Below are 24,192 nucleotides of genomic sequence, written 5' to 3' on the forward strand. Positions count from 1 at the left end.
ATACTAAACAAAATTAAGCTTGGTGGTGGAATTTTCTACATCCACATAAGCTCCATTTACCTTCAGTTGTCCGCACAAGTCATCACATCGGATTTTTTAATGGCAAATTTGGACGGACCTATGACAAAAGGCATTGGCATCAATGTGGACATGGGTGAAGATTTTTGGTGGTATTTCTCTGTTTGATAAACTTACAGGTGTCAGACACTAATTCCTTGACAAACCCATTTTGCAATTTGTACATTGAAGCCTGCCAAGCTTTTCCTCAACATCGACACTTACGGACACACAAAGTTAGAACTGTTTGGGTTGTCCTTAAGAGTTCAAGGAACGATTTTTACGAGTACATAATTTAGTTGATTATAGATCATGCGCAGGTGAATAGACATGTGGATAAGAAGTTAATTTGAATGATCGAGTTCCCTTCAAATTCATTTTAATGCAAGAGTACCGAATTGTCCATTTCCAATTCCGTCAACTGATAGGCTACACGTATAGACCTCACATGTGCTGATGAAATCCAGAAAGTAGACATTAATTGGATAAAGTCATCCTTGAATATGCATTGCTGCGAATCAACAACTTAAGAGGACTTCCCGTTAGGAGCCATATCTGTGATGGCGTGCACGAAGCGTTCGGAGCTGAAAAGCGACTAGATCCTTGGAAGAGCCCGAAATCTGTGCACCGCGACTTCCCGTCACCTGATGCGAACGCGTCTGGAAAATTTTTCCATTCCTACCCGGTTGATCGATCCAGCCAAATAACGATCGGCAATGGCAGCATTTTCGGGCCCGTGAATTGATTTTACAATGAACACGGTAAAGTTAACCGAGGCAATAATTTGGTATGTTCATTTGAATTTGCAATTGTTCAATAAGCTCCACTTATTTGCAACAAGACATTTTTTTTTTCGTTTTTTGCTTTTGGTCTAAGCAATGAGAATTTAAGTGGTTTGTTTTTTCAATGTTTCAATTGTTTTCCATTTGGGCGAAATATAGTTATAAAGTCCGGCACGGCCCGGCCCATTTCGCCCGGACGCTTCTGTACACTCCCTCGCGGTTTGCTCCATCAGGCGGAGCTCTCTAGCAATGGGGGACCGACGAAGAAGGGTCGGCGGCGCGTGCTTCCGTTTCAGCTTCAAGGTCGATTCGATTGTCTTCCGATTCGGTTTGGTGAGGCTGTTGCTCGATTTCTTCCGATCGGCGGTAGGTAAAGATGGCGCGAGTTGAGTGGAATCCGGAGAAGGATTTGCTGGCCATGGTCACACGGAGGATGAGAAGGAAGGTGGGGTGCTTCATCGCTTCAATTGGCAGAGGCTGTGGCCAATCTCTCCTGGTAATTGCTTCGATTCGAGAAAGTTCTGTTTCTTTCTTTGTTCAGTTTGTTGTTGTGCCCTCTGAGTGATTGGCCTTATCTCGTCTTACTCCTTTCGCTTTTCCTAAATGTGCTACTTTTGATTCAAATTGCATTCGATGGAGGGTTGGACGAACACAGAGGTAAAGTGCTCGAATGTCTAAACGAGAAGACCACGTTGAACTTAAGGAATTGGTGTTTTACACAAAAATGAAGAGTGAATGATGGTCATACAAGTGGAAATTTAGAGATGACTTAGTTGTAAGTAAAGAATTCCAAGCTGATATCAGTTAAATGGAGGGACTTTTATTTATAGCAGCGATACATTCCTGTCAACTTCTAGACAAGGTTGGTGCCTTAGGGGATTTTTTCCATAACTTAAACCAACGGTCATCTAGACCAACCGGAAGTGTACCCTACTCCTGTATTGTCATCTTGTTGCCCTTTTCTGTACACCAGTTAAAGTGTCCATCAATATAAAGAACTCGAATTCGAGGGGATGTCATTTATGGTTGATAGTCTAGCCATGTCAGATGATGAAATGCTAGATGCCGACATGGAGTTGGCAGGTTTAGCCCCTGCAGAATACCATCTCAATGTCGTCAGGCATCTATATAGTTTTCCTTCGATTTCTGTTGGTGACTCTCACGATGTAATATTATTTCTGGCTCCTCTTCTTGTACTGATTGAGCGTTCCCTACAAGGAGAGATTTAGTATAGGCTGGAAAGTTTCTCACATTTTGTATTGCTAAAATGTAGGGTCTAGTCTGGAAAGTTTCTCACATCTTGTATTACTTGAAGTTAACATTTATCTTCTTCTGATTACAGAGGGCCATTTCGTCACATCATTTTGATTAATCAAGTCCGTTGTTGGGAATTTAACTTACTTGTGAATAGGATATATCTCAAGCTATGCTGCATATTTGTATACAATCTGGTCAGGGATGGAGGGAGGAGTTGGAGAAAGTGAAGAGACTAGGAGGGTAGGGAAAGCTGCATCCAAGTATGCTAAGTTCTTACATGACATTATCTTTTGGTAATTCAAATTCGTAAGAGCTTATGATTAGATGCCTAGCCTTGGTAATTTTTGTTATCTATTCTCACTGGAAAAATTTAGAGGAGGTATTTTTTCACCAGAAATATCTGAATGCTTCAAACGTCATATTGTCTTCTATAAATGAAAAACATGTTGTTGAGTGCACTATAGTACTTGAACCAATCCTTGAATGGTTTCTGTTGAGATCCTAAGTTGTAGATACTTGTGATCCTTGCCTGAAGTTTGCTTTCATGGATCCACACCACTTTGAGGTTCCAAAGCTGAACAACAAGATTCATTTTTGGATTGAGACAATGGATTGGAGGCTGCCGAAAAGATATAGATTCCCTGGCTTTAAATGACCTACTACCCCAAAGAAACACCATATCAAGCCACCGATATCCCTCTTAGTTATATTGTATTGTTACGGATTTTGATTATCATTTTCTTGGTTTATGTGTGTTCTCTATCTTTCCTCTTCGTCTATTAATTTTGTTGTTGTTGTTGTTTATGAACTCACTTTTCTTTGCACGTTTCATTGTATGTTGTCAATACTGGATTCTCTTAGCTACTCTAATGTACTCCAGGTAAATGTATAACATCATTATGCTAGCGTCCTGATGGCAAAGTTGTTGTCTTGGGACTAGAAGACGGTACGGTTTTGCTGCCTGATGTTGAAGTAAGTTTTCTATGTTATTGCTTTAACATTACGGTCACTACTTCTCAACTAGAAATTCTTCCTGCAACAATCCCTTATCATCAGAATGTGTTCTTCTCTGATCTCTCTTGGGAAAGATTCTGAATTGCTCAAAAGCTGCATGATGCATGGAAACAGCAAGCTTGCTCAACGAACATTTAGCTGCTAATAGAGATGGCAATCCATGTTTATGGTTCATGTCTGCCAATGCCAAATTAAGTGGACTGCTCGATAGGGCAATCTGAGTAGGATAAGCTTAACAAATCTTATTAGAGTCCAATAGCCGGCGAGCTCCTACGACCCTCGCTGGCCACAGTGGTCAAATGCAAATGTTGATCAAGGTTGCTGTAAAGAGCCTTGTGAAAGTCATGATTACTATTGCCTTGTGAAGCTGTAAAGAGCCTTTTCTGATTTATAGTGGTTTAGGTCTTACGATATTATAAAGTGCTCTTACTTTCCCCATAAGGAATAACGTCTTACAAGTTGTGTCTTTTGAAATTTTATCATTTACTCAATTCTGTGGACAGTGGTTTTTGTGATTGCTTCATGTTTATAGCTTATTTTAATCTGGTGTTTATTAACTGACTGTTTTTGCTTATACAGGTGACTGATATATATATGGAATCCACCTTTCTACTGAAGAAGCTAATGGATCTTAAATGATCAAATAAAGGATCATTGCAAGTTATGTTAGATTTAAAGTTTGTATGTGATATTCTTTCCGGAGATGATTCCACTATGGATGAGGAGTTGTCTAGAAATTCAGAGCCAAAGTATTCGTTTAGGCAAAAGGATCGAAGACAGAAAAAGTCTGCCATCAGAACATGTATAGATGGATTGGTACATTGTCTTCCATAGAGATTGGATCCCATACACTATCTCACGTAAGTTACTGGGTTTGTTTTTGCAGTATATATTCTACAAGCAGACGGTACTCCAAGATGTTTTTACAAAATCCAATCTCGCTCCTCACGAATATTTGCATCCAACAGTTTTATACCTTGATTCTGTTTTTCATTTAAATTTGTTTCAAAGAGTATCTTTTAAGCTAAGAGATGAAGATTTTATATGATCTTTTTGGAGGAGCACCATTTTTGGGTACTAACGGGTCCAGGTCATCGACTTACGGTGTGTTGGGTTATTGTAAGGCGGTGGGCATGTTTATGTTGGATGTTTTTGTTAGGATGTAAATATTATGGTATAAGTTTGGCAATGAGAAATAGATATATATATTCTCCCTATTCTACCCAGTTTTATTTGTCAGGGTGTTTATGGTTTCCGCTGGGCAATTTTATAAACTCTAAGTTTGGAATGAGGTCGGCGACTAACCTAGGACGTCGCACTAATCGACCAGGTAAGGGTGTTGCGAGCTCGAATAGGGTTCTGGGCGTGACATCTTTCATGGTCAAGCGGTTGCCCTTTTGTTAAACCTGGGTAGAAGTTATTGCATGTGAGATTATTCTAATATCTGAACTGCTCTTTCACATGTAAATGATGCTTAGATGATGATGCTCAATTTTGTGCAATTAGTTGAAGTTTTGTTTGATTGTGTACTAAATGCTTTTTTTGGAAAAGGTGGAAAAGGGCGAACATGAGAGGCGAGGGAAGAAGGTGGGACACATTAAAATTCCCTAGGATTATCAGTGATGACTTCAAATGAATTCACCGAAAATAGTTACAATCTTTACCTTCTTTTGGTGGTCTACTTACTATGTTAAAATGTAAGAAGAAATAGCTAATTGACACCCTTGGACCATCTATCTGGTATTAGCTGAGTTATGTTTACATCTCAATAGATAGTTTTGTGATTATAACTCTTCATTTTGTTGCAGTTACCTAATAGTGTTTTCTTGTTCATTCATCAAAGGTTAGAGCCATATCTATGGGAGAATGAGAGAGTCATATTTACGGCATGCTGTCCTCTTCCGGTTCTTTGTGCAACTTAATCGGTTGTATGTGGATACAGTGCAGAAACTGCCCTCGAATGCAGAATCAAATATTACGAGATGCTCCACAGTTCCCCGGTTTAAATGCTTCCAATCAGGTTAAATATACCTTTCCATGTGTTTGTGTTTGCAGGATAAATATTTGAGCTTTTGTGGCCAGATTATCTCAAGAAAAACGTCTCTTGTTATTGAATTATGTCTGCAGTGTACCTGCATTGTCTTCAAGGAGGACATCTAAAGCAACTACTGGTGTTTCTATAGAAGGTTTTTCATCGAAGAGTTGGAAATCTTATAGTAATGGAGAAATTTCTCGAATAAATGATTTGGATGACAGATCGTCTTCTGGAGTTGCAAGCTCCATTGTTGAAGTCTTTTATGCAGGTGAATGTGCTTACTTTCTTTTGCTTCTTTTTCTTTGCCTTGTTATATATTATTTTATCATGTCCCTAGCTAATCATCTACCTGCTTTGTAGAGCTGTGTCGTGAACATCTGTGTTGGAGATGATATGTCTGACTTTCTAAGCTCTATTTGGACTTAATCTTTCAGCTTTGATATTTTCTTATTTGGAGAAACTCATAATTTTAAATTTGATTATATCTTTGGTTGTCGGGGTGTTTATTGGGGGTTTTCTGTTTCATTGCATGCATTACTGTTTGAGTTAACCAAGTCATTTGTGACATGAAATGTAATAAGTACCAATAGTCTGGGACACAGTGCAAGAAAACTCAGTGGTGTAACTATCTGAAAGTGGTGATGGAAGTTTATAACTTTGGCCTTCCTTTTTTGAGCTTGTTTGCATAGTTGTGCACAGAGATTGTGCCATGTACTTCATGTTGTTTTGGTACATTGGGAGTAGACATTGGCTTTTCACCGAACATTGTAATTGTGAGAAGATTTTAGTTTCAGAGATGTCAGATATTTGGCTAGGTCTTTTGGAAAGAAAGTTTTTTTCCATGTTCTATGGCATGCATCTGCTATTATTTTCTCTCACAATTGGCCAGGTTGGCAGCAGATTTGGAGAGAACACATTGAAACTGGGATCCATCCTGACTAATGGTCAAGTGGGCATATTCAAGGACAGTTCAGCCGCCGCCTTATCGACATTCAGTGATGTTTTACCTGTGCAGGCCGCGGGTCTTATTTGATCCTTCACCGCAACCCGACAGATGCTTGAATAAGAATGCCTTACACTATGCCAATCGATATTTACATCGTAAGCCACGACTGGTAAAACATGAGGCTTTTTCACACTTTGGCTTCCGGGTTTTTTAAGTTTCACCTGAGATTCTGGGGTACTCCCAGATTAGTAGTGCGGTCCAAAAGCTGTATTTATAGGACAACGGAATGAAAAAGAGAATACCTTTTGGATTGAGAGTGAGAGGGGCAAGAGCTGGTGTGGGTGAAACTGAGATCGAGAGAGGCTTTGTATTTGTTGTAGCGTGCCTGAAGGAATAAGTGAGCTGGTTCAGCATTTTTTGTTACGTACCTTTATTAGGCGTAGACATTTGCAAAGCATAAAATGGATGTTAGACTATCATAGGAGATGGCGACAGTGTCCAGGGAATTTCGTTTCTAAAAAAGAAGACTTCCAAGTGAGGCATATGCTTGGACAGAAAGCTATGAGACGCCCCATCAATCACGTGCAGATCACTTGTTCTTATCATTCAAATTTTATATCCCATGCATTATTTCGATTCCGTAGACAAAATTAAGTTACAACAATGTATAATTTTGGCTTCCTGGATGGCTGGATCTTTTTCCTCACTACCTTGTGCTCTTTTTTTCTTTTTGTGAAGCTTAATGCATTTTCACTACATTGTAATAGCTTTGATGTAACGTCTCTTGAACTCAACCTAAGCCATCCGTTGCTGTAAATTCAGTAGACTGGACTTCCCATTAAATCATCACACACACACACTCTCTCTCTCTCTCTCTCTCTCTCTCTCTCTACTGATTTTGTTAGCCGGGGCTTTAGTTGTGAAAATAGCCCTGCGTTCCTGGGTGCGCCTATTTCAAATGACTTTCAACACCTACTGGTGGTATCGTCCCCTAAGATCGGAAAGCGTTCGAACCAGCACGGGCGTGGATGGCGAGTTTCAAGAAGACAGGTGAGTCCTAAGGAAGGGGGCATGGTTCGGCCAGAGAAGCAAGACTAGTATGCCGCTGTTTGATGAGTCTTCTTTTGCCAGCTCGGTCCTGTTCCCATTCAAAGAACTCTTTCGATATCGGCTCGATTATATGATTTCGGCTTACTACGACAATGAGTTATTCCGCAAGGCATGTGCCATCTATAAATGTAATGGGATGGAAATGAAACTATACCAAGAGAGAATTCAGACGATTTGTGAGTCAAAAGTGAGAGGATTACGTGAATCGCAAAAGAGAGAGCGCATAATATTACTGCTTGTGGGGTCGTGGCTTTCTCTTTTTGACATTTAGTTTTAACTTGAAGTTGTGGGATCGAAATTAGACTTCTACTTATAGATAATGAATTTTAAGTTACCTTAATTTTCTCATCGTTATTTGAAATTCGAAATAAAGTAAAACATTGATATTGGCGTGGATATATAGAGAGGGCATTTCCTTTTTAAGCTTAAGCTGGATCAAACAAGTCCTTTTAGCGTCTTTTTAGTAAGAGTTAATACCATTCAAAACTCTAAATTATACCCACCATGACATCGATATCCCAAACTTTTAATTACATCACCAGCGATACTAAACAATGCTTAAGGTGATACAAATACTCCAAAATTTTTGTATTTTTTAACTGTCACCAAAACCTCCCAAACTTGTATCAGTGTTTAGGGTACCATTAACACAAAAAAAAAGTTGAGTGTTGACGTCATAGTGAGAAAAAATTAGGATTTTTTGTGGTAAACAGAGAATATTTTTGTCACATTGGTACAAGTATGAGCCCTATAGGGAGTTTTGGCGACAAAAAAAAAGTTGAGATATTAAGGTTATTGGGCCTAGTTTAGTGTTTTTTTTTGTAGTTTTTTCCCTTTTAATAAATAAAGATTAGGAGTTTACTCGTATTCCACTACTTATTTTGCAATTATAGCTATAATTATGCATAGGAAAGAAGAAAGGCACCGATATAGCTCTTGGTAATTTTGAAGTATGATTTGATTTCTCAGTGAAGATAGAGAAGATATGTAAAGAGACGTCAAAAAGATAATATTCTCCTGTCAACAAAATTCGTTCAAATTGTCACTATCGTCCACTCCAACCTCCAAAAGAATGTCACTCGAAACTTCCTCTTCAACATGTTCAAGCACGCACAATCTAGTGAACGAAGTCTACAACCACACCGGCAAGAAATACAATTATTCTTTCAAGCCTTCTTTTGTAAAGCCTTTTTTCGAAAGGCATACATGGGAATAACAACCATGAATTGCGGAACATCAATTACGAATTCCTTCGGTCTACAACTAAAAGTGAATTCTCATTAAGAAAAAACTGAGGGCTGCGTACCATTTGCGGACATGCTAAGTGCCGAGTCATTTCAATTGTCTCTACAAATATTTTCATGGGCGGTCGACCCATGTCAATTTAACAACATGTTCGAATATTTCTATTCGGCCGAGTGTTTGGAGCTTGGGTGGTGATGGCGAATGGCTTGGTCGAGTTCGAGCTTGGCCTGTCGTCTCGACATTTAAGCAGCGCGCGAATGCTTGCTCTCCTAAGATGTCGATTTGAGTAATTCATTAGCATTTTTTCTTTTTTTTTCAAAAGTAACTAATTCATCACATTCGCATCAATGTAATGTCTCGTGATTAATAAGAAAACAATGACGTGTCATTCAAATTGTCAAAGACAATTCTAAAAGTTCCATTAAGTAAGACAGAACTGTCCATAAAAGTCCACGTATTTATACTATAATAGATGGATTCACTAATAATGAGCGTGGATTAACATAAAATTTTCAAGTTTTGGAAATAAAGCACACGAAGCATTCATTACTTAGACTGACCACAATGCCGGTGATAAGCAAGTCATTTCTTTTCTTTCAAAAGAGCGAATGATACATCAAACTTTTAATTCGGCTTTGAAATTGACAAAAGGGACAAAAAAACAAAAGAAAGAAGAAGAAGAAGAAGAAGAAGAAATAGCCACAGTTGAATTTCCCATATTTTTTCAACAAATGGACATATAAAATAATCTTGAAAAGTCGCCTACAAACTTTCAATCAAAATAAAAAAAAAATAAAAAGGTTAAAGTCACCAAAAACCATAAGTATGCCTCATTCAATACATTTATCCCAAATTTCTTCTTATGACATCAAAAATTCCAAATATATACTCATGTGCTAGATTTACCCCATAAATTTAGTGTAAGTTTGGGTTTTATGGCATCGCAAAAGAAAATTTTAGGGTAAATGTATCACTTAAGTATAAATTTGGGACTTTTTAATGTGATAGAAGAAAGTTTGGGATAAATGTGTCACATCGATATAAGTTTAGAAAAAATATGTCACGATCGACAAAGTTTAGGTTTTTTTTTTGTGGTTTTTTCCCCCAAAAAAAAGTAAGAATTCGATTGCATTAGATTAGATTAGAGAGTAGTTTTTTCCAGCTCTAATCCTTCACGAGCTCTCTCTCCCTCCTTCCCTCCCACTCTCGGGTTCGCATTTGCCACCGACGCTGCTTCCTGTACGCTCCCTCGTGATTCGTTCGCAGGTGAGCTGGTTGGCTTGCGGTTCTCGGCTGCTCCCCCGGAGCTCTCTGGCGATGGGAGACCGACGAAGGTGGGGCCGCCGGCGCGCGCGCTTCCGTTTCGGCTTCGAGCTCGACAAACCCCGCTTGGGCTTCTCGGGTTCGGCTCCCCTCCTGATGGGGCGGGGCCCATTCGATTGTGTTCCGACTCGGTTTTGGGTGAGGCTGTTGCTCGATTTCTTCCGATTTGGCGGGCGGGCGCGTGAAGATGGCGTGAGTGGAATCCGGCGAAGGATTTGGTGGCCATGGTCACGCGGAGGACTCAGAAGGAAGGTGGGGGGGTGCTTCCTCGCTTCAATTTGCAAGAGGCTGTGGACGATCTCTCCTGGTATTGATTTTTTTTACACGGGAACGAATTTCCAAATGTGCTACGCTTTCCCTTTTTGCAAGAGCCTTATTGCTTCGAACGCAGCGTTTCCCCCTTTTTCGCGTCTGGGCGTGATTATTATAAGAAGAATTAACCTATTAATAATTCGAAAGGTTCATATTCCAACGTGGAACGAAACGTGTCCTTAGAAGAAGTAGGAGCTCTCTAGCAATGGGAGACCGACGAAGGAGGGTCGGCGGCGTGTGCTTTTCCGTTTCGGCTTCGAGCTCGACAAATCCCCGCTTGGCTTCTCAGGTTCGGCTCTGCTCCCGTTCGGGCGTTCTTTTCGCGACCTCCTAATGGGCTGGTCGATTCGATTGTTTTCCGATTCGGTTTTGTGAGGTTGTTGCTCGATTTCTTCCGGTTTGCGGCAGGTGAAGATGGCGTGAGTGGAATTCCGGAGAAGGGTTTGCTGGCGATGGTCACACGGAGGACTCGAAGGAAGGTGGGTGCTTCGTCGCTTCATTTGGCAAGAAGCTGTGGACAACCTCTCCTGGGTATTGCTTCGATTCGAGAAAAGTTCTCTCTTTTTTTTTTTTAATTCAGTGTGTTCGTTCCTCATGTTAATTCTTTCGCTTTTCCTAAATGTGCTACGCTTCCTTTTCCCGAGAGGAACCAAAATGTAATTGCCAATCTAGCTTGAATTGCGGTCGATGGAGAATTGGACGAATAATAGAGGTATAAAGTGCGTGCAAGTCTAAATGAGAAGGGGACCGTCGAACTAAGGAGTTGGTCTTTTCACACAGCAACGAAGAGTGAATGATGGTGATGCGAGTGAAAATCTAGAGACGACTTAGTTGCAAGTAAAAGAATTCCAAGCTGGTGTTAGTTGAATTGAGGGATTTTATTTACAGGCGCAATTGATTTCTATCAACTTCTCAACCAGGTTGTTGCCATTTATGCTAGATAGATTAGCTATGTCAGATGCAGAAATGCTTGATGCCCCACTCGGAGTTCGCAGGTTTAGCCCCTGCAGAATACCATCTAAATGTTCATCAGGCATCTAGAAAGATCTTCTTAGATTTCTGATGGTGACTCTCACAAATGTAATTTTACTGCTGGCTCCTCTTCTTTTACTGATCGAGCATTCTTTTACTGACTGTGCGTGCCCTACAAACAAGGAGAGATTTAGTGGATACTGAAATATAGACTGTAGGCAGAAAGTTTCTCACATTTTGTATTGCTTGAAGTTTAATTAATCTTCTTTTCATTACAGAGGGGCATTTTGTCATATCATATTGATTAGTCAAGTTCCCTGGTGGGAGTTTAACTTTTGAATAGGATATATCTCGAGCTATGCTGCGTACTTGCATGACAATCTGGTCGAGAGGGACGGAGGGAGGAATTGGAGAAAGCAAAGAGACTTGGAGGGTAGGGGGAGCTGCATCCAAGTATGTTAAGTTCCTAAATGACTTCATCTTTTGGTAATACAAATTCGTAAGAGCTTAGGATTAGATGCCCAGCCTTGGTAGTTCTTGCTGTCTATTCTCACTGGAAAAATTTAGAGAGGAGATTTTTTCTCCAGAAACATCTAAATGCTTCGCTCGTCATATTGTCTTCTGGATACGGAGAACGTTGTGAATGCACCATAGTACTCGTGCCAATCCTTCAATGGTTTCTCTTAAGATCCTAAGTTGTAAATACTATTACACTTGTAATCCTCGCCTGAAGTAAGCTTTCGTGCATCCACTCCACCTTGAGGTTCCATAGTTGAACAACAAGATTTGTTTTTTTGATTCAGATATTGGATTGGAGGCTGCCAACAAGATATACATTCCCTTGCTTTAGATGACCTACTAGCCCAAAGAAATCCCATATCAAGTGACTGATGTCCCTCTCAGTTATTTTGCATAGTTATGACGTTTTGTCTCACTTCACAAATTTTGATTAACACTTTGTCGGTTAATGTCTGCCCTCTATCTTTTCTCTTCTTCTGTTGATTTTATTGGGAACAAATTATTCATTCTCTCTCTCTCTCTCTCTCGCTCTCTCTATCTCTGTTCTTTTTTGTTTATAATAGATTCACTTTCTTTGCACATTTCAATTTGTGTCGTCAATACTGACTTCTCTTAATCATTCTAATCTGCTTCAGGTAAATGTATAACATCATTATGCTGGTGTCCCAATGGCAAGGTTACTGTCTTGGGACTTGAAGACGGTACAGTTTTACTGCATGATGTCGAAGTAAGTTCTCTATGTTGTTACTTGAACGTTACCCCCTCATTACTTCTCAACTAGAAATTCCTCCTGCTACAGTCCTTTATCATCAGAACGTGTTCTCTAATCTCTCTTGGGAAAGATTCTGAATTGCTCAAAATCTGCATGATGCAATGCAAACAGCAAACTTGCTCAGCGAACATTCAGCTGCTAGGCAATCAATTTTTATTGGTCATGTCTGTCCATGTCAAATTAACAATGGATTGCTAGATAGGTCAATCTGAGCAGGATAAGATTGACAAAAAATTTATTAGAAAACTCTATTCGAACATGACCCATTTGTTAAATAGGTCAACAAATTACAAGAGATGAATAACCCGTTTAAGTAATTAGATCAAATTGAACGGGTCATTCCAATCCTAACATGACCGACACGGCATATGTACAATATGCATATCTCCATCAATGTCAAATAAGTTTGAAAAGAAACTACCCATAAGCTTACAAAAATCCTAGGTTTACATGAAATGTTATATTTATATGGTGTCATCAAATTGTAATTTGTAACCACTATGGAAACAAAATTCATGTATGATTTATTATTAGAGAACTTACTGAACTAAATATAAAAAGGTCGTGATAGGACAAGTTGTTAATCAAGTTGGCACTATTGTTTAGTTAGATAGATTACATGAGTCAATTTGTATTTCATGGTTTGAACTCTGAACCCGAAAAAATATTCGTTTATTAATTGTGTTAACTGTTAAGTAGGTAGCCACAATTTTGATATGACATGATAAACACTTAGTGTCACCCTTAGTTAGCTCATGGAAATACGAGTCATGAATCAAAAAATTAAGTCTATGGATTGTGGATCATGAATTTCATCCAATGGAATCATAAAATCTCATATAATGTTTGAGATTGGTATTCCATGACGGATGTAAACTAATTGTTAGGTAATAACTAAGATGAAAATACTTTAAATTTGACTAATGTTATTATTTCCAGACTGAGATTTTGCTAGAAATTACTTTTCTTTTGTCAAATAAGTATCCATTGGGCTGCAAGGACACAAATATCATCTACATAGTATTGTAATTGGATTCCCTTTCATAGAATTTAGTATAAGATAATCAAACCATCCACTAAACCTGATGCAGCCAACAAAATCATGCAAGATGACTATCAATTTTTTGGTGAAGATTGACTTTGAAACTCAAAAAAGGATCAGAATTCTTCTTGAAGTTTAATCACTAAAATTATCAACTAGGATTTGAGTATTATTAGGATTTTATGAAGTTTCCTTTTTCTTTTAGAGTTTGAGTAGTAGGATCTTATGTATACTCCAATTATGTTTCTTGTTTAGAGGTTTCCTATTTCAACTAGGAGTAGAACTTTTAGAGAGTACAAATATAGTTTGAATATTTACTTTCATTAGAGTTGATAATTTATTGAACTTGGCAAGTGTTTGCTTTGCAGATTGTGTGATGCAATTCCTCTTTAGTGTGATGCTTAAAAAACTCTAGGTGTGATGCTTAGGCAGTTTTGCTTGTGATGCCTAAATATTTGTTCTTTATTGTGGGACTCATCGCCTACATCGAACAGTGAATCACTTTAATGACATATCATACAGAATTAATATACTCATTAAATAGATTTATATATTTTAGGAGTTGAATCTGGTTGATGTGCTCAATTGCATTCTTGTGTAGGACAAAATATTGACGTTGCTTCTAGTGTTGTCATCAATGATTGTAACTATTTCAGTTGTCAACAACAAATTACAGCATAGTGTTTACTGGGGTCCAGCTCATTGTGAGAATCTATGGTCAAGTGGATGGCATCATATAGAAGCATTCATCTGAGACATGCTCATTTTCATCAAAATTGATAGCTTCTCTCAATTATTAGTAAAATATGTTCAGTTCAGTCAAATTAGGAAGTAATTATTTAGGTGAGACTTAAATGATAGGATTTGTATGTGCCTCAATTATGCTTGTGGGTGGAAAAGTTTTTAAATAACTGGTTATGTTTTATTAAGCTACAGTTGCTTGGTCATGAGTAGAATGCCTGAGGCTGCTGCAATTCTGTTTCTTTGAGATTTCTACCAGTTTATTGCTAATCGTCCACTTCATGGATTACATTTTACTGAGAAGAGAGATTGCTTGTACATAATTAATGTTATCTTACGAAAGTAGCTGTCTTTGTGGAACTATGGATATGAGGGTGCTGCTTTTAATATGCTAGTGCTTGCAGTAGTTATGCACACTGTGGTATAATCATTTTTAACATGGTATAAATATTACGCAGAATGGAAACTGTTTAGAAGCTTAAAGTCCCACGTGGCAGCTGTGGTGTGTCTCAACTGGGAGGAGGATGCCCAAGTGAATAGTGTATGAATCTTTCAACTTAAAAGTTGATACCACTTTGTGATCTTTATAACCAATAGCGAGTATTTTATGGCTCACACCTGTCATAATGCTTCATTTGCAGTTAAGTAGTTCTTTTAGTCTTGTTTTCTTAAAAACTTCTTTTTCAAACTTAGATTCTTATTTCATAGTCCAACAGCTTTAGTATGGGTGTATGGAAATTTTTTTGAAAGCATATGTTTGGTGTCATCTGCAACTTGTTGATTTGTTTGGCTCCTTAGCTTTAATCTCATATTTTTTCATCGTTTTATTTTCGAATTGGATGGTAATTATTCATTTGTTTTATAGAACGCTTCTGGCAACTCTTTGGCATTTGAAGATCACACTATTCGATATTTCCCTCCAGCTCCAAGAGTTCCTCGCACGCCTGGACTAGTGCCCAGAGGTGCTGGTTTAACTGATGATGGTCCAGATTCATTTGTTGAGCTCTGAAATTCTTCAAAGCAATGTTCTATATCCTTTGTAGTGGAGATAAAGATGTTGTCGAGAAAGTTCTTTTTACTTCTTTTGCTTTTCCTAAATGTGTTCCGCTTCCTTTTTCGCCATAGAAACCACTGTAATTGCTGATCTAGCTTGAATTGCGTTTGATGGAGAATTGGACGAATATAGAGGTATGAAGCGCTTGGGAGTCTAAATGAAAAGGTGACATCGAACTGAGGAGTTGGTCTTTTTACACAGAAACGAAGATGCGAGTGGAGATCTAGAGAACTAAGGAGTTGTTACCCTTTTCGGTACACCATTCAAAGCGTCCATGAAATTAAAGAACATGAATTGGAGGGGACGTCATTTATGCTAGATAGGTTTGATATGTCAGATGCAGAAATGCTTGATGCCCACTTGGAGTTCGCAGGTTTAGTCCCTGCAGAACGCCATCTAAATGTTCATCAGGCATCTAAAAGGATCTTCTTAGATTTCTGATGGTGACTCTCACAATGTAATTTTATTGCTGGCTCCGCTTCTTTTACTGACTGTGTGCCCTACAAGGAGAGATTTAGTGGATACTGAAATATAGACTATAGGCGGAAAGTTTCTCACATTTTGCATTGGTTGAAGTTTAATTAATCTTCTTCTCATTACAGAAGGGCATTTCATCACATCATTTTGATTAATCAAGTTCGCTGGCGGGAGTTGAACTTTTGAGTAGGATATATCTTGAGCTATGCTGTGTACTTGTACAACAATCTGGTCGAGAGGGACAGAGGGAGGAATTGGAGAAAGCAAAGAGACTAGGAGGGTAAGGGGAGCTGTATCCAAGTATTTTAAGATCCTATATGACTTCATCTTTTGGTAATACGAATTCGTAAGAGCTTAGGATTAGATGCCTAGCCTTGCTAGTTCTTGCTATCAATTCTCACTGGAAAAATTTAGGGAGGATATTTTTTCTCCAGAAACATCTGAATGCTTCCCTCGTCATATTGTCTTCTGGATATTGAGAACATTATGAGTGCAATATAGTACTTGAGCCAATCCTTGAATGGTTCTGTTAAGACTAAGTTTTAAATACTAGTACAGTTGTAGTCCTCGCCTGAAGTAAGCTTTTCGTGCATCCAATCCACACTTGAGGTTCCACGGTTGAACAAAAAAAATTTTTTGATTCAGTTATTGGATTGGAGCCTGCCAACAAGATATAGATTCCCTCGCTTTGGATGACCTACTAGCCCAAAGAAATCCTCTATCAAGTGACCGATATCCCTCTCAGTTATTTTGTACAGTTATGACGTTTTGCCTCACTTCAAAAAATTTGATTAGCATTTTGTTGGTTAATGTATGTGCTCTATTTCTCCTCTTCTTCTGTTAATTTTTTGGGAAGAGATTATTCATTCTCTCTCTCTCTCTCTCTCTCTCTCTCTCTCTCTCTCTCTCTCTCTCTCTCTCTCTCTCTCTCTGTGTTCTTTTTTGTTTATAATGAACTCACTTTCTTTGCACCTTTCAATGTGTGTCATCAATGCTAGCTCTTCTTAATCATTCTCATCTACTCCAGGTAAATGTATAACATCATTATGTTGGCATCCTGATGACAAGGTTGTTGTCTTGGGACTTGAAGACTGAACAATTTCACTGCATGATGTCGAAGTAAGTTTTCTATGTTGTTACTTGAATGTTACCCTCATTACTTCTCAACTAGAAATTCCTCCTGCAACAGTCCTTTATCATCAGAACGTGTTCTTCTCTGATCTCTTGTGGGAAAGATTCTGAATTGCTCAAAATCTGCATGATGCAATGCAAACAGCAAACTTGCTCAGCGAACATTCAGATGCTAATGGAGATGGCAATCCAATTTTATTGGTCATGTCTGTCAATGTCAAGTTAACAATGGATTGCTAGATACATCAATCTGAGCAGGATAAGATTAACAAAAATTTATGTTCGAACATGACCCTTTTGTTAAAAAGGTCAACAAATTACAAGAGATTAATAACCCGTTTAACTAATTAGATTGAATTGAATGGGTCATTCCAATCCTAACATGACCAACATGGCATATGTACAATATGCATATTGTCATCAATGTCAAATAAGTTTGAAAAGAAACTAGTTGTAAGCTTACAAAATCCTAGGTTTACATGAAAAGTTATATTTATATGGTGTGATCAAATTGTAACCACTATGGAAACAAAATTCATGTATGATTATTATTAGAGAACTTAATGAAATAAATATAAGCAGGTCGTGATAGGTCAGCTTGTTAATCAAGTTGGCACTATTGTTTAGATAGATAGATTACAGTTTCGCGGTCTGAACTTTGAACTTGGAACAATATTCGTTTATCAATTGTGTTAACTGTTAAGTAGGTAGCCACAATTTTGATATGACATGATAACCATTTAGGGTTACCCTTAGTTGTCACATGGAAATATGAGTCAAGAAACAAAAAATTAAATCTATGGATTGTGGATCATGAATTTCATCTAATGGAATCATGAAATCTGATATAATGTTTGAGATTGGTATTGCATGACAGATGTAAATTAATTGTAAAGTATGGTGTTATTTTTATTGGTAGGTTATAACTAATGATAAAGATACTTCAAAGTCGACTAATGTTATTATTTCCAGACATGAGATATTGATACAAATTATTTTTCTTTTGTCAAATATGTACCCATTTGACTGCGAGGACACAAAGATCGTGTACATAGTATTGTAATTGGATTCCCATTCATAGAATTTAGTATAAGACAATCAAACCATCCACTAAGCCTGATGCAACCAACAAAATCATGCAAGATGACTACCAAGTTTTTGCTGAAGATTGACTTTGAAGCTCAAACAAGGATCAGGATTCTTCTTGAAGTTAAATCACTAAAATTATCAACTTGGATTTGAGTAGTATTAGGATTTTACGAAGTTTCCTTTTTTTTTTTAGGCTCGAGTAGTAGGATCTTACATATACTCCAATTATGTTTCTTGTTTAGAGGTTTCCTATTTCCACTAGGAGTAGAACTTTTAGAGAGTCTACAAATATAGTTGTAATTTTTACTTTTCATAGAGTTGATATTGAAATTGGCAAGTGTTTGCTTTGCAGATTGTGTGATGCAATTCATCTTTGGTGTGATGCTTAGGCAGTTTTACATGTGCTGCCTAAATATTTATTCTTTATTGTGGGACTCATAGTCCTACATCAAAGCCATGAAATGTTTTTGATGTTACAGTGTTTGATGCATAAGTTCAATTATGAATCAAGGAAATTGATTGACTCATATCTAATTGGTGAAATCAGCGGTGAATTACTTTAATCTCATATCATACAGAATTAATATACTCATTCAATAGATTTATATACTTTAGGACTTGAATCTGATTGATGTGCTCAGTTGCATTCTTGTGTGGGACAAAATTTCACCTCGCTGCTAATGCTTTCATCAATGATTGAAACTTTTTCAATTGTCAACGACAAATTGCAGCATAGTGTTTACTGGGGTCCAGCTCGTTGTGAGAATCTATGGTCTAAGTGGATGGTTTCATATAGAAGCATTCATCTGTAACATGCTCATTTTCATCAAAATTAATAGCTTCTTTCAATTATTAGTAAAATATGTTCAGTTCAGTCAAATTAGGAAGGTAATTATTTAGGCGACTCCTAAAATGATATGATTTGTATCTGCCTTAATTATTCTTGTGGGTGGAAAAGTTTGTAAATAACTAGTTATGTTTTTATTAAGCTTTAGCTGCTTGGTCATGAGTAGAATGGCTGAGAACTTGGCTGAGGCTGCTGCAATTCTGTTTCTTTGAGATTTCTACCAATTTATTATTAATACTTCATGGATTACATTTTGCTGAGAGGAGAGTTTGTTTGTACATAATGAATGTTATCTTACCAAAGTAGCTGTCTTTATGGAACTATGGATATGCAGTGTGCTGCTTTTGATATGCTAGTGCTCGCAGCAGTTATGCATATTGTGGTATAATCATTCTAACTTGGGTATAAATATTAAGCAGAATGGAAAACTGTTAATAAGCTTGAAGTCCCATATGGCAGCTGTGGTGTGTCTCAACTGGGAGGAGGATGCCTAACTGAATAGAGTATGCATCTTTCAACTTAAAATATGATATGACTTCATGATCTTTATTACCAATAGCGGATATTTTATGGCTCACACCTTTCATAATGCTTCGTTTGCAGTTAAGTAGTTAGTTTAGTCTAGTTTTCTTAAATACTTATTTTCCAAACTTGGAATCTTATTTCACAGTCCAACAGCTTTAGTATGGGTTTATGGAAGAGAAAGTGTATGTTTGGTGTCATCCGTAACTTGTTGATTTGTTTGGCTCCTTAGCTTTAATCTCATATTTTTTTCATCTTTTTATTTTCCAACTGGAAAGTAATTATTCATTTGTTTTATAGAACGCTTCTGGTAACTCTTTGGCATTTGAAGATCGCACTACTCGATTCTTCCCTCCAGCTCCAAGAGTTCCTCGCATGCCTGGACTAGTACCTAGAGATGCTGGTTTAACTGACGTTGGTCAAGATTCATTTGTAGAGCTCTCAAATTCTTCAAATCAATGTTTCAATATCCTTTGCAGTGGAGATAAAGATGGGGTTTTGTGCTTCAGTATATTTGGTGTCTTTCCAATCGGAAATATTGTAAGTGTCTTATCTGTTTAAATTAAATATTTGGCAGTATGGCCTATCAGATTCAGTTGATGAGTCCTTTCCTTGTTCTTGCTTCTCATGCAGCGGTTTTTCTTAATCAATGGATTTGACTGCAGACTGGCAGTTAATCAGTATCACTTGGAAAGTAATGGGCTGGTTAAGTAAACAACTATACTAGGTGAAGTTATGCTTGTAAAAGTTCTAGATGTTTATGCCATTTCCAAAGCTTGATTTCACTTCTGTTGGTCACTTCCGAGATGACACCCATCCAACTTTGATACAGAACAATTATCTGAAGCTTTTTGTTGTTTGGCTCGAGGTTAGCCTGCCTTAGAGACTATAAAAAGAGTGCTCGTGAAATGCACGTGCGCTCCTTTTTTTTGCTTTTTACACTCCACAATTCAATTATTGACATTTTAGTTTGGATTGTTGGTATATAAATAGCATTGATAATTCTTTTAGCTTGCATTGTTACAAGTGGATATCAGAATAAGTTCCTTTTTATTGTAAAATGAAGTAATTAATGCACTGGATTTTTAACATTTCACTCAATTCTTAATACAAATTTTTTTGCTGGAGTTTATTCAACTTCTGAAGAGCTTTGTTTTATTGAGTAACTAAATAAAAAAAAATGCATTGAATGTTATGTAAATGGATGGACTCACTATTGGGCATACAACTTGCTTCACATCTTGCACCAACCAAGCTGAATAACAATATTAATATGCTTAGATTTATTTTGAGTGGTAAATGTAACCGTATGTTAAAAGATAGCAACCCCTCGTTATTTAATAGGAGTTGATCTATATTAAATGAATTGTTGGATGAGAATAATATGCTTAGGTATTTTGGTTGGTAAGTAAAACCTATTTAGCATTTTTATTAACATGGCTACTCCTTGTTATTTAAGAGGAAACGCGTGCATTTATGTTTAAATATTATATAAAGTTAAATTTAATCTAAATGAACCGTGACTGCATGTATTAACTTCATTCAATAATATAACTATTTGAATTTACACATATGACAAACTATAGGTGTTTATGGAAGTTTGCAATAGCTAAACTAAACCAAGCAAAAACATTTGCCGGAAACAATTGAAAATTTTTATTTATTAATTTGGCTTTGGGTTGCTTAGGAAATTGTGAAATCAATGAATTTGTTTAAATGATTAATTGGTAAATTGACAATGAAGTAGAGAGAAGAGTAATGGGCCCAGCCACTCATTCAAAATAAGTAATGGACAAAAAACTTATCACCCCATTGGATTCGCTTGGATTTACTGTCTCTCATCTTTCGCCCTGATCTAGCATGATTTTGTTTTTCCTCCTTAGCTCTCACACCCTGCACTTTCTTGTTGTCCTTTGTCATAAACACCTAATTTTTCACTTAAGGTTTGACCAAGATCAACCGGAAAATTACTACATAATTTTTTCATCTATCTTGGAGAGTGTGTTCCTCTCGAATCCAAGGATGTTTAGCTTGAGCAATACGACGTCTGACCCCTTTTTTTTCGTGCGTGTTAGTTTTTTTTTTTTTTGAGGGATGAGACATTTTGATACATGCTGCCTTACACACTTTAGAAATGTTCAAGATAAAATTGAATTCTGTATCTCTACATCAATTTTGATATATTCGACTTAATCTTTTTTATCAATTGGCAAATGGCTAACTTAGATATGTTTTCATCAATTTATATAAATATGCAATAATGAAGCTGTTCGCCTATTGATTTTTGTGCCTAGTGCTTAACGTTTTGGCGGATATGGGCTGATATGTTTTTCCCGAGGCGTGTTGACTTAGAATAAAAAGAGTCTTCCAAGTAATTACGTGGTGCGCGCACTTATGTTGACTGTGGATGCTTCTTGTCCCAATACAGAGAAAAATATTGGGCAGTGGATGAGGCCACATACGTGAGAGAGATACAAGGTGATGAATTTTTCCTATTAATTATTACTATTTTGTGTTGAAAAAGAAACTAATCTCTTAAATATTTTATTCATCCTACGAATTATTTTGCAAATTAGTGTTTGTCAATTTTAATTTCTTCTTCCAACTAATTTCATTTTCTGACAAACCGGGTATATTATAGAGTTGAGCTTTCCTAAATAGTAGATTTAGCATGATTTTTATTTTTAACGGAGATGCATTAACTACGAGGAGCACTTCTAAATAGGTACATATTAATCACCACCATATACACCAAATACGTATTAAGGCTTGACCACTACGTAGTCGCTCTTTCAGAGGAATAGGCCTTGATCTCCAGACCAAAGACGAGATGGATCATCACTGATATCGATGCATCCGTCACTCCCGAACTCGCAGGTGATTTTGAGGAGGGCAGCTCATTGGCCGCCGAGAATGACCACCAGCGTGGGGTTTGGGTTCTGCAGGCATGTGAGGGAAGAAGCGACAACAAGGGGAAGAAAGATCAGGTACTTGGAGCGAGGAAGATAAGAAATGTGCATAGGTCAAGAAAGGAACTAGAGAGAGAGTTGTCGTTGGAGTTGAAAAGTCTGACTTGGAAAAGAAATTAAACAAGAGGAAAGATAAAAATATTGAGCATTGATGGTCTCCGCCTTAAAAGATGTGTGGTAAGGGCTATAGAAATATTTACCCTCTGACTGATTCTTATTCAACATTGGTTGCTCTTTGGCTAGTCCAAGAAATGCTATAGAAACGCACGAGCACTTTGACCAAAAAATAAAAAATAAATGCACGAGCACTCTTTCTTTCTTTTTTTGACACTCCACAATTCGCGTATTGACATTTTAGTTTAGATTGTGGGTATACAAATTGCATTGATAATTCTTTTAGCTTGCATTGTTACAAGTGGATATCATAATAAAGCTTCGTTCTATTGTAAAATGAAGTAATTCATGCATTGATTTTTTAACATTTCACTCAATTCCTGATGCAAATCTTTTGATTGGAGTTGATTCAATATCTGAAGAGCATTTGTTTTATTGGGTAACTAAATTAAAAGAATGTAATAAATAATATCTAAATGGATGGACTCAATATTGAACGTACAAATTGCTTCACGTCTTGCACCAACCAAGTTGATAACAATATTAATAAGTTTAAATATATTTTGAGCAGAAAGTACAACCTAGTTAACATATTTATAAAAGATAGCTACCCCTCATTATTCAATAGGATTATATTTATATTAAATGAAGTTTTGGATGAGAATAATACGCTTAGGTACATTTTGGGTGGTAAGTAAAACCTATTTAGCATTTTTATTAACATAGCTACCCCTTGTTATTTAAGAGGAACCGCATGCATTTATGTTTAAGTATTATATCAAATTAAATTTAATATAAATGAACTGACATTGCACGTATCGGCTCCATTCAATAATATAAATATCTGAATTAACACATATGACAAACTATATGTGTTTATGGAAGTTTGCAATCGCTAAACTAAACCAAGCAAAAACATTTGCTGGAACTATTGAAAATTTTGATTTATTAATTTGGCTTTGGGGTTGGTTTGCTTGATTCACCGGTGTTGATTTATTTATCACCACGTAGGATTTGCTTGATTCACTGCCTTTCATCTTTCGCCCTGATCTAGCAAGATTTTGTTTTTCCTCCTCAGCTCTCATACCCAACACTTCCATGTTCTCCTTCCTTATCCAGTTATCATTAGGTTCATATTAATCATCATCATAAACACCTAACTTTTCACCCGAGGTTTGACCAAGATCGACCGGAAAATTACCATGTAATATTTTCATCTATCTCGGAGATTATGTTCCTCTCAAATCCAAGGATGTTCAGCTTGAGCAATACGACGTTCAACCCCTTTTTTTGTGTATTAGTTTTTTTCTTTTCTTTTTTTGAGGGTTGAGACATTTGGATACATGCTGCCTTATGCACTTTTGAAATTTTCAAGATAAAATTAAATTCTGTATCTCTACATCAATATTGATATATTCGGCTCCATCTTTTTATCAATTGGCAAATGGCTAACTTTCGATATGTTTTTATTAAGTGCCTAGTACTTAACGCTGTGGCAGACTTTTTTTTTTTTTGGGTCAAAGCTGTGGCGGACTTGAGCCAATATGTTTTTCCCAAGGCATGTTGACTTAGAATAAAAGTAGTTTTCCAAGTAATTACGTGGTGCGCGCTTATGTTGACTTGGAATTCTTCTTGCCCCAAGACAAAGAAAATTATTGGGCGGTGGATGGGGCCACGTATGTGAGAGAGATTCAAGGTCATGAATTTTTTTTTTTTTTGGTAAGGAAGGTGATGAATTTTTGTATTAATTATTACAATATTTTGTGTTGAAAAAGAAACTAATCTCTTAAATATTTTATTCATCCTACGAATTATTTTGCAAATCAGTGCTTGTCAATTGTAATTTCTTCTTCCAACTAATT

General features: G+C 37.1%; 1 protein-coding gene across 1 annotated transcript; it reads left to right on the forward strand.

Annotated features, from left to right (window-relative positions):
• The first annotated feature begins 11,405 nt into the window (after positions 1-11,405).
• On the forward strand, positions 11,406-22,394 carry LOC130139275 (uncharacterized). Its single transcript, XM_056315946.1, has 5 exons — positions 11,406-11,486; positions 12,208-12,299; positions 19,548-19,791; positions 21,678-21,725; positions 22,125-22,394. Exons 3-5 carry the CDS (start codon positions 19,623-19,625, stop codon positions 22,334-22,336), a joined length of 429 nt encoding a protein of 142 aa, XP_056171921.1. The 5' UTR covers positions 11,406-11,486; positions 12,208-12,299; positions 19,548-19,622; the 3' UTR covers positions 22,337-22,394.
• Positions 22,395-24,192: the final 1,798 nt, after the last annotated feature.

The sequence above is a fragment of the Syzygium oleosum genome, unplaced genomic scaffold, assembly GCF_021117445.2.
Source record: "Syzygium oleosum isolate NSW1041296 unplaced genomic scaffold, Sole_v2.1 Sole_v2.11, whole genome shotgun sequence".
NCBI classification, from domain to species: domain Eukaryota; kingdom Viridiplantae; phylum Streptophyta; class Magnoliopsida; order Myrtales; family Myrtaceae; genus Syzygium; species Syzygium oleosum.

What these genes read in the sequence shown, in the direction of transcription:
- LOC130139275 (XM_056315946.1), top strand. Translation starts at nt 19,623, where the DNA reads ATGCCTGGACTAGTACCTAGAGATGCTGGTTTAACTGACGTTGGTCAA. An exon ending in TCCAATCGGAAATATTGTAA is followed by an intron (nt 19,792 to 21,677) that starts GTGTCTTATCTG and finishes CCCAATACAGAG; the next exon opens with AAAAATATTGGGCAGTGGAT. An exon ending in ATACGTGAGAGAGATACAAG is followed by an intron (nt 21,726 to 22,124) that starts GTGATGAATTTT and finishes CCGAACTCGCAG; the next exon opens with GTGATTTTGAGGAGGGCAGC.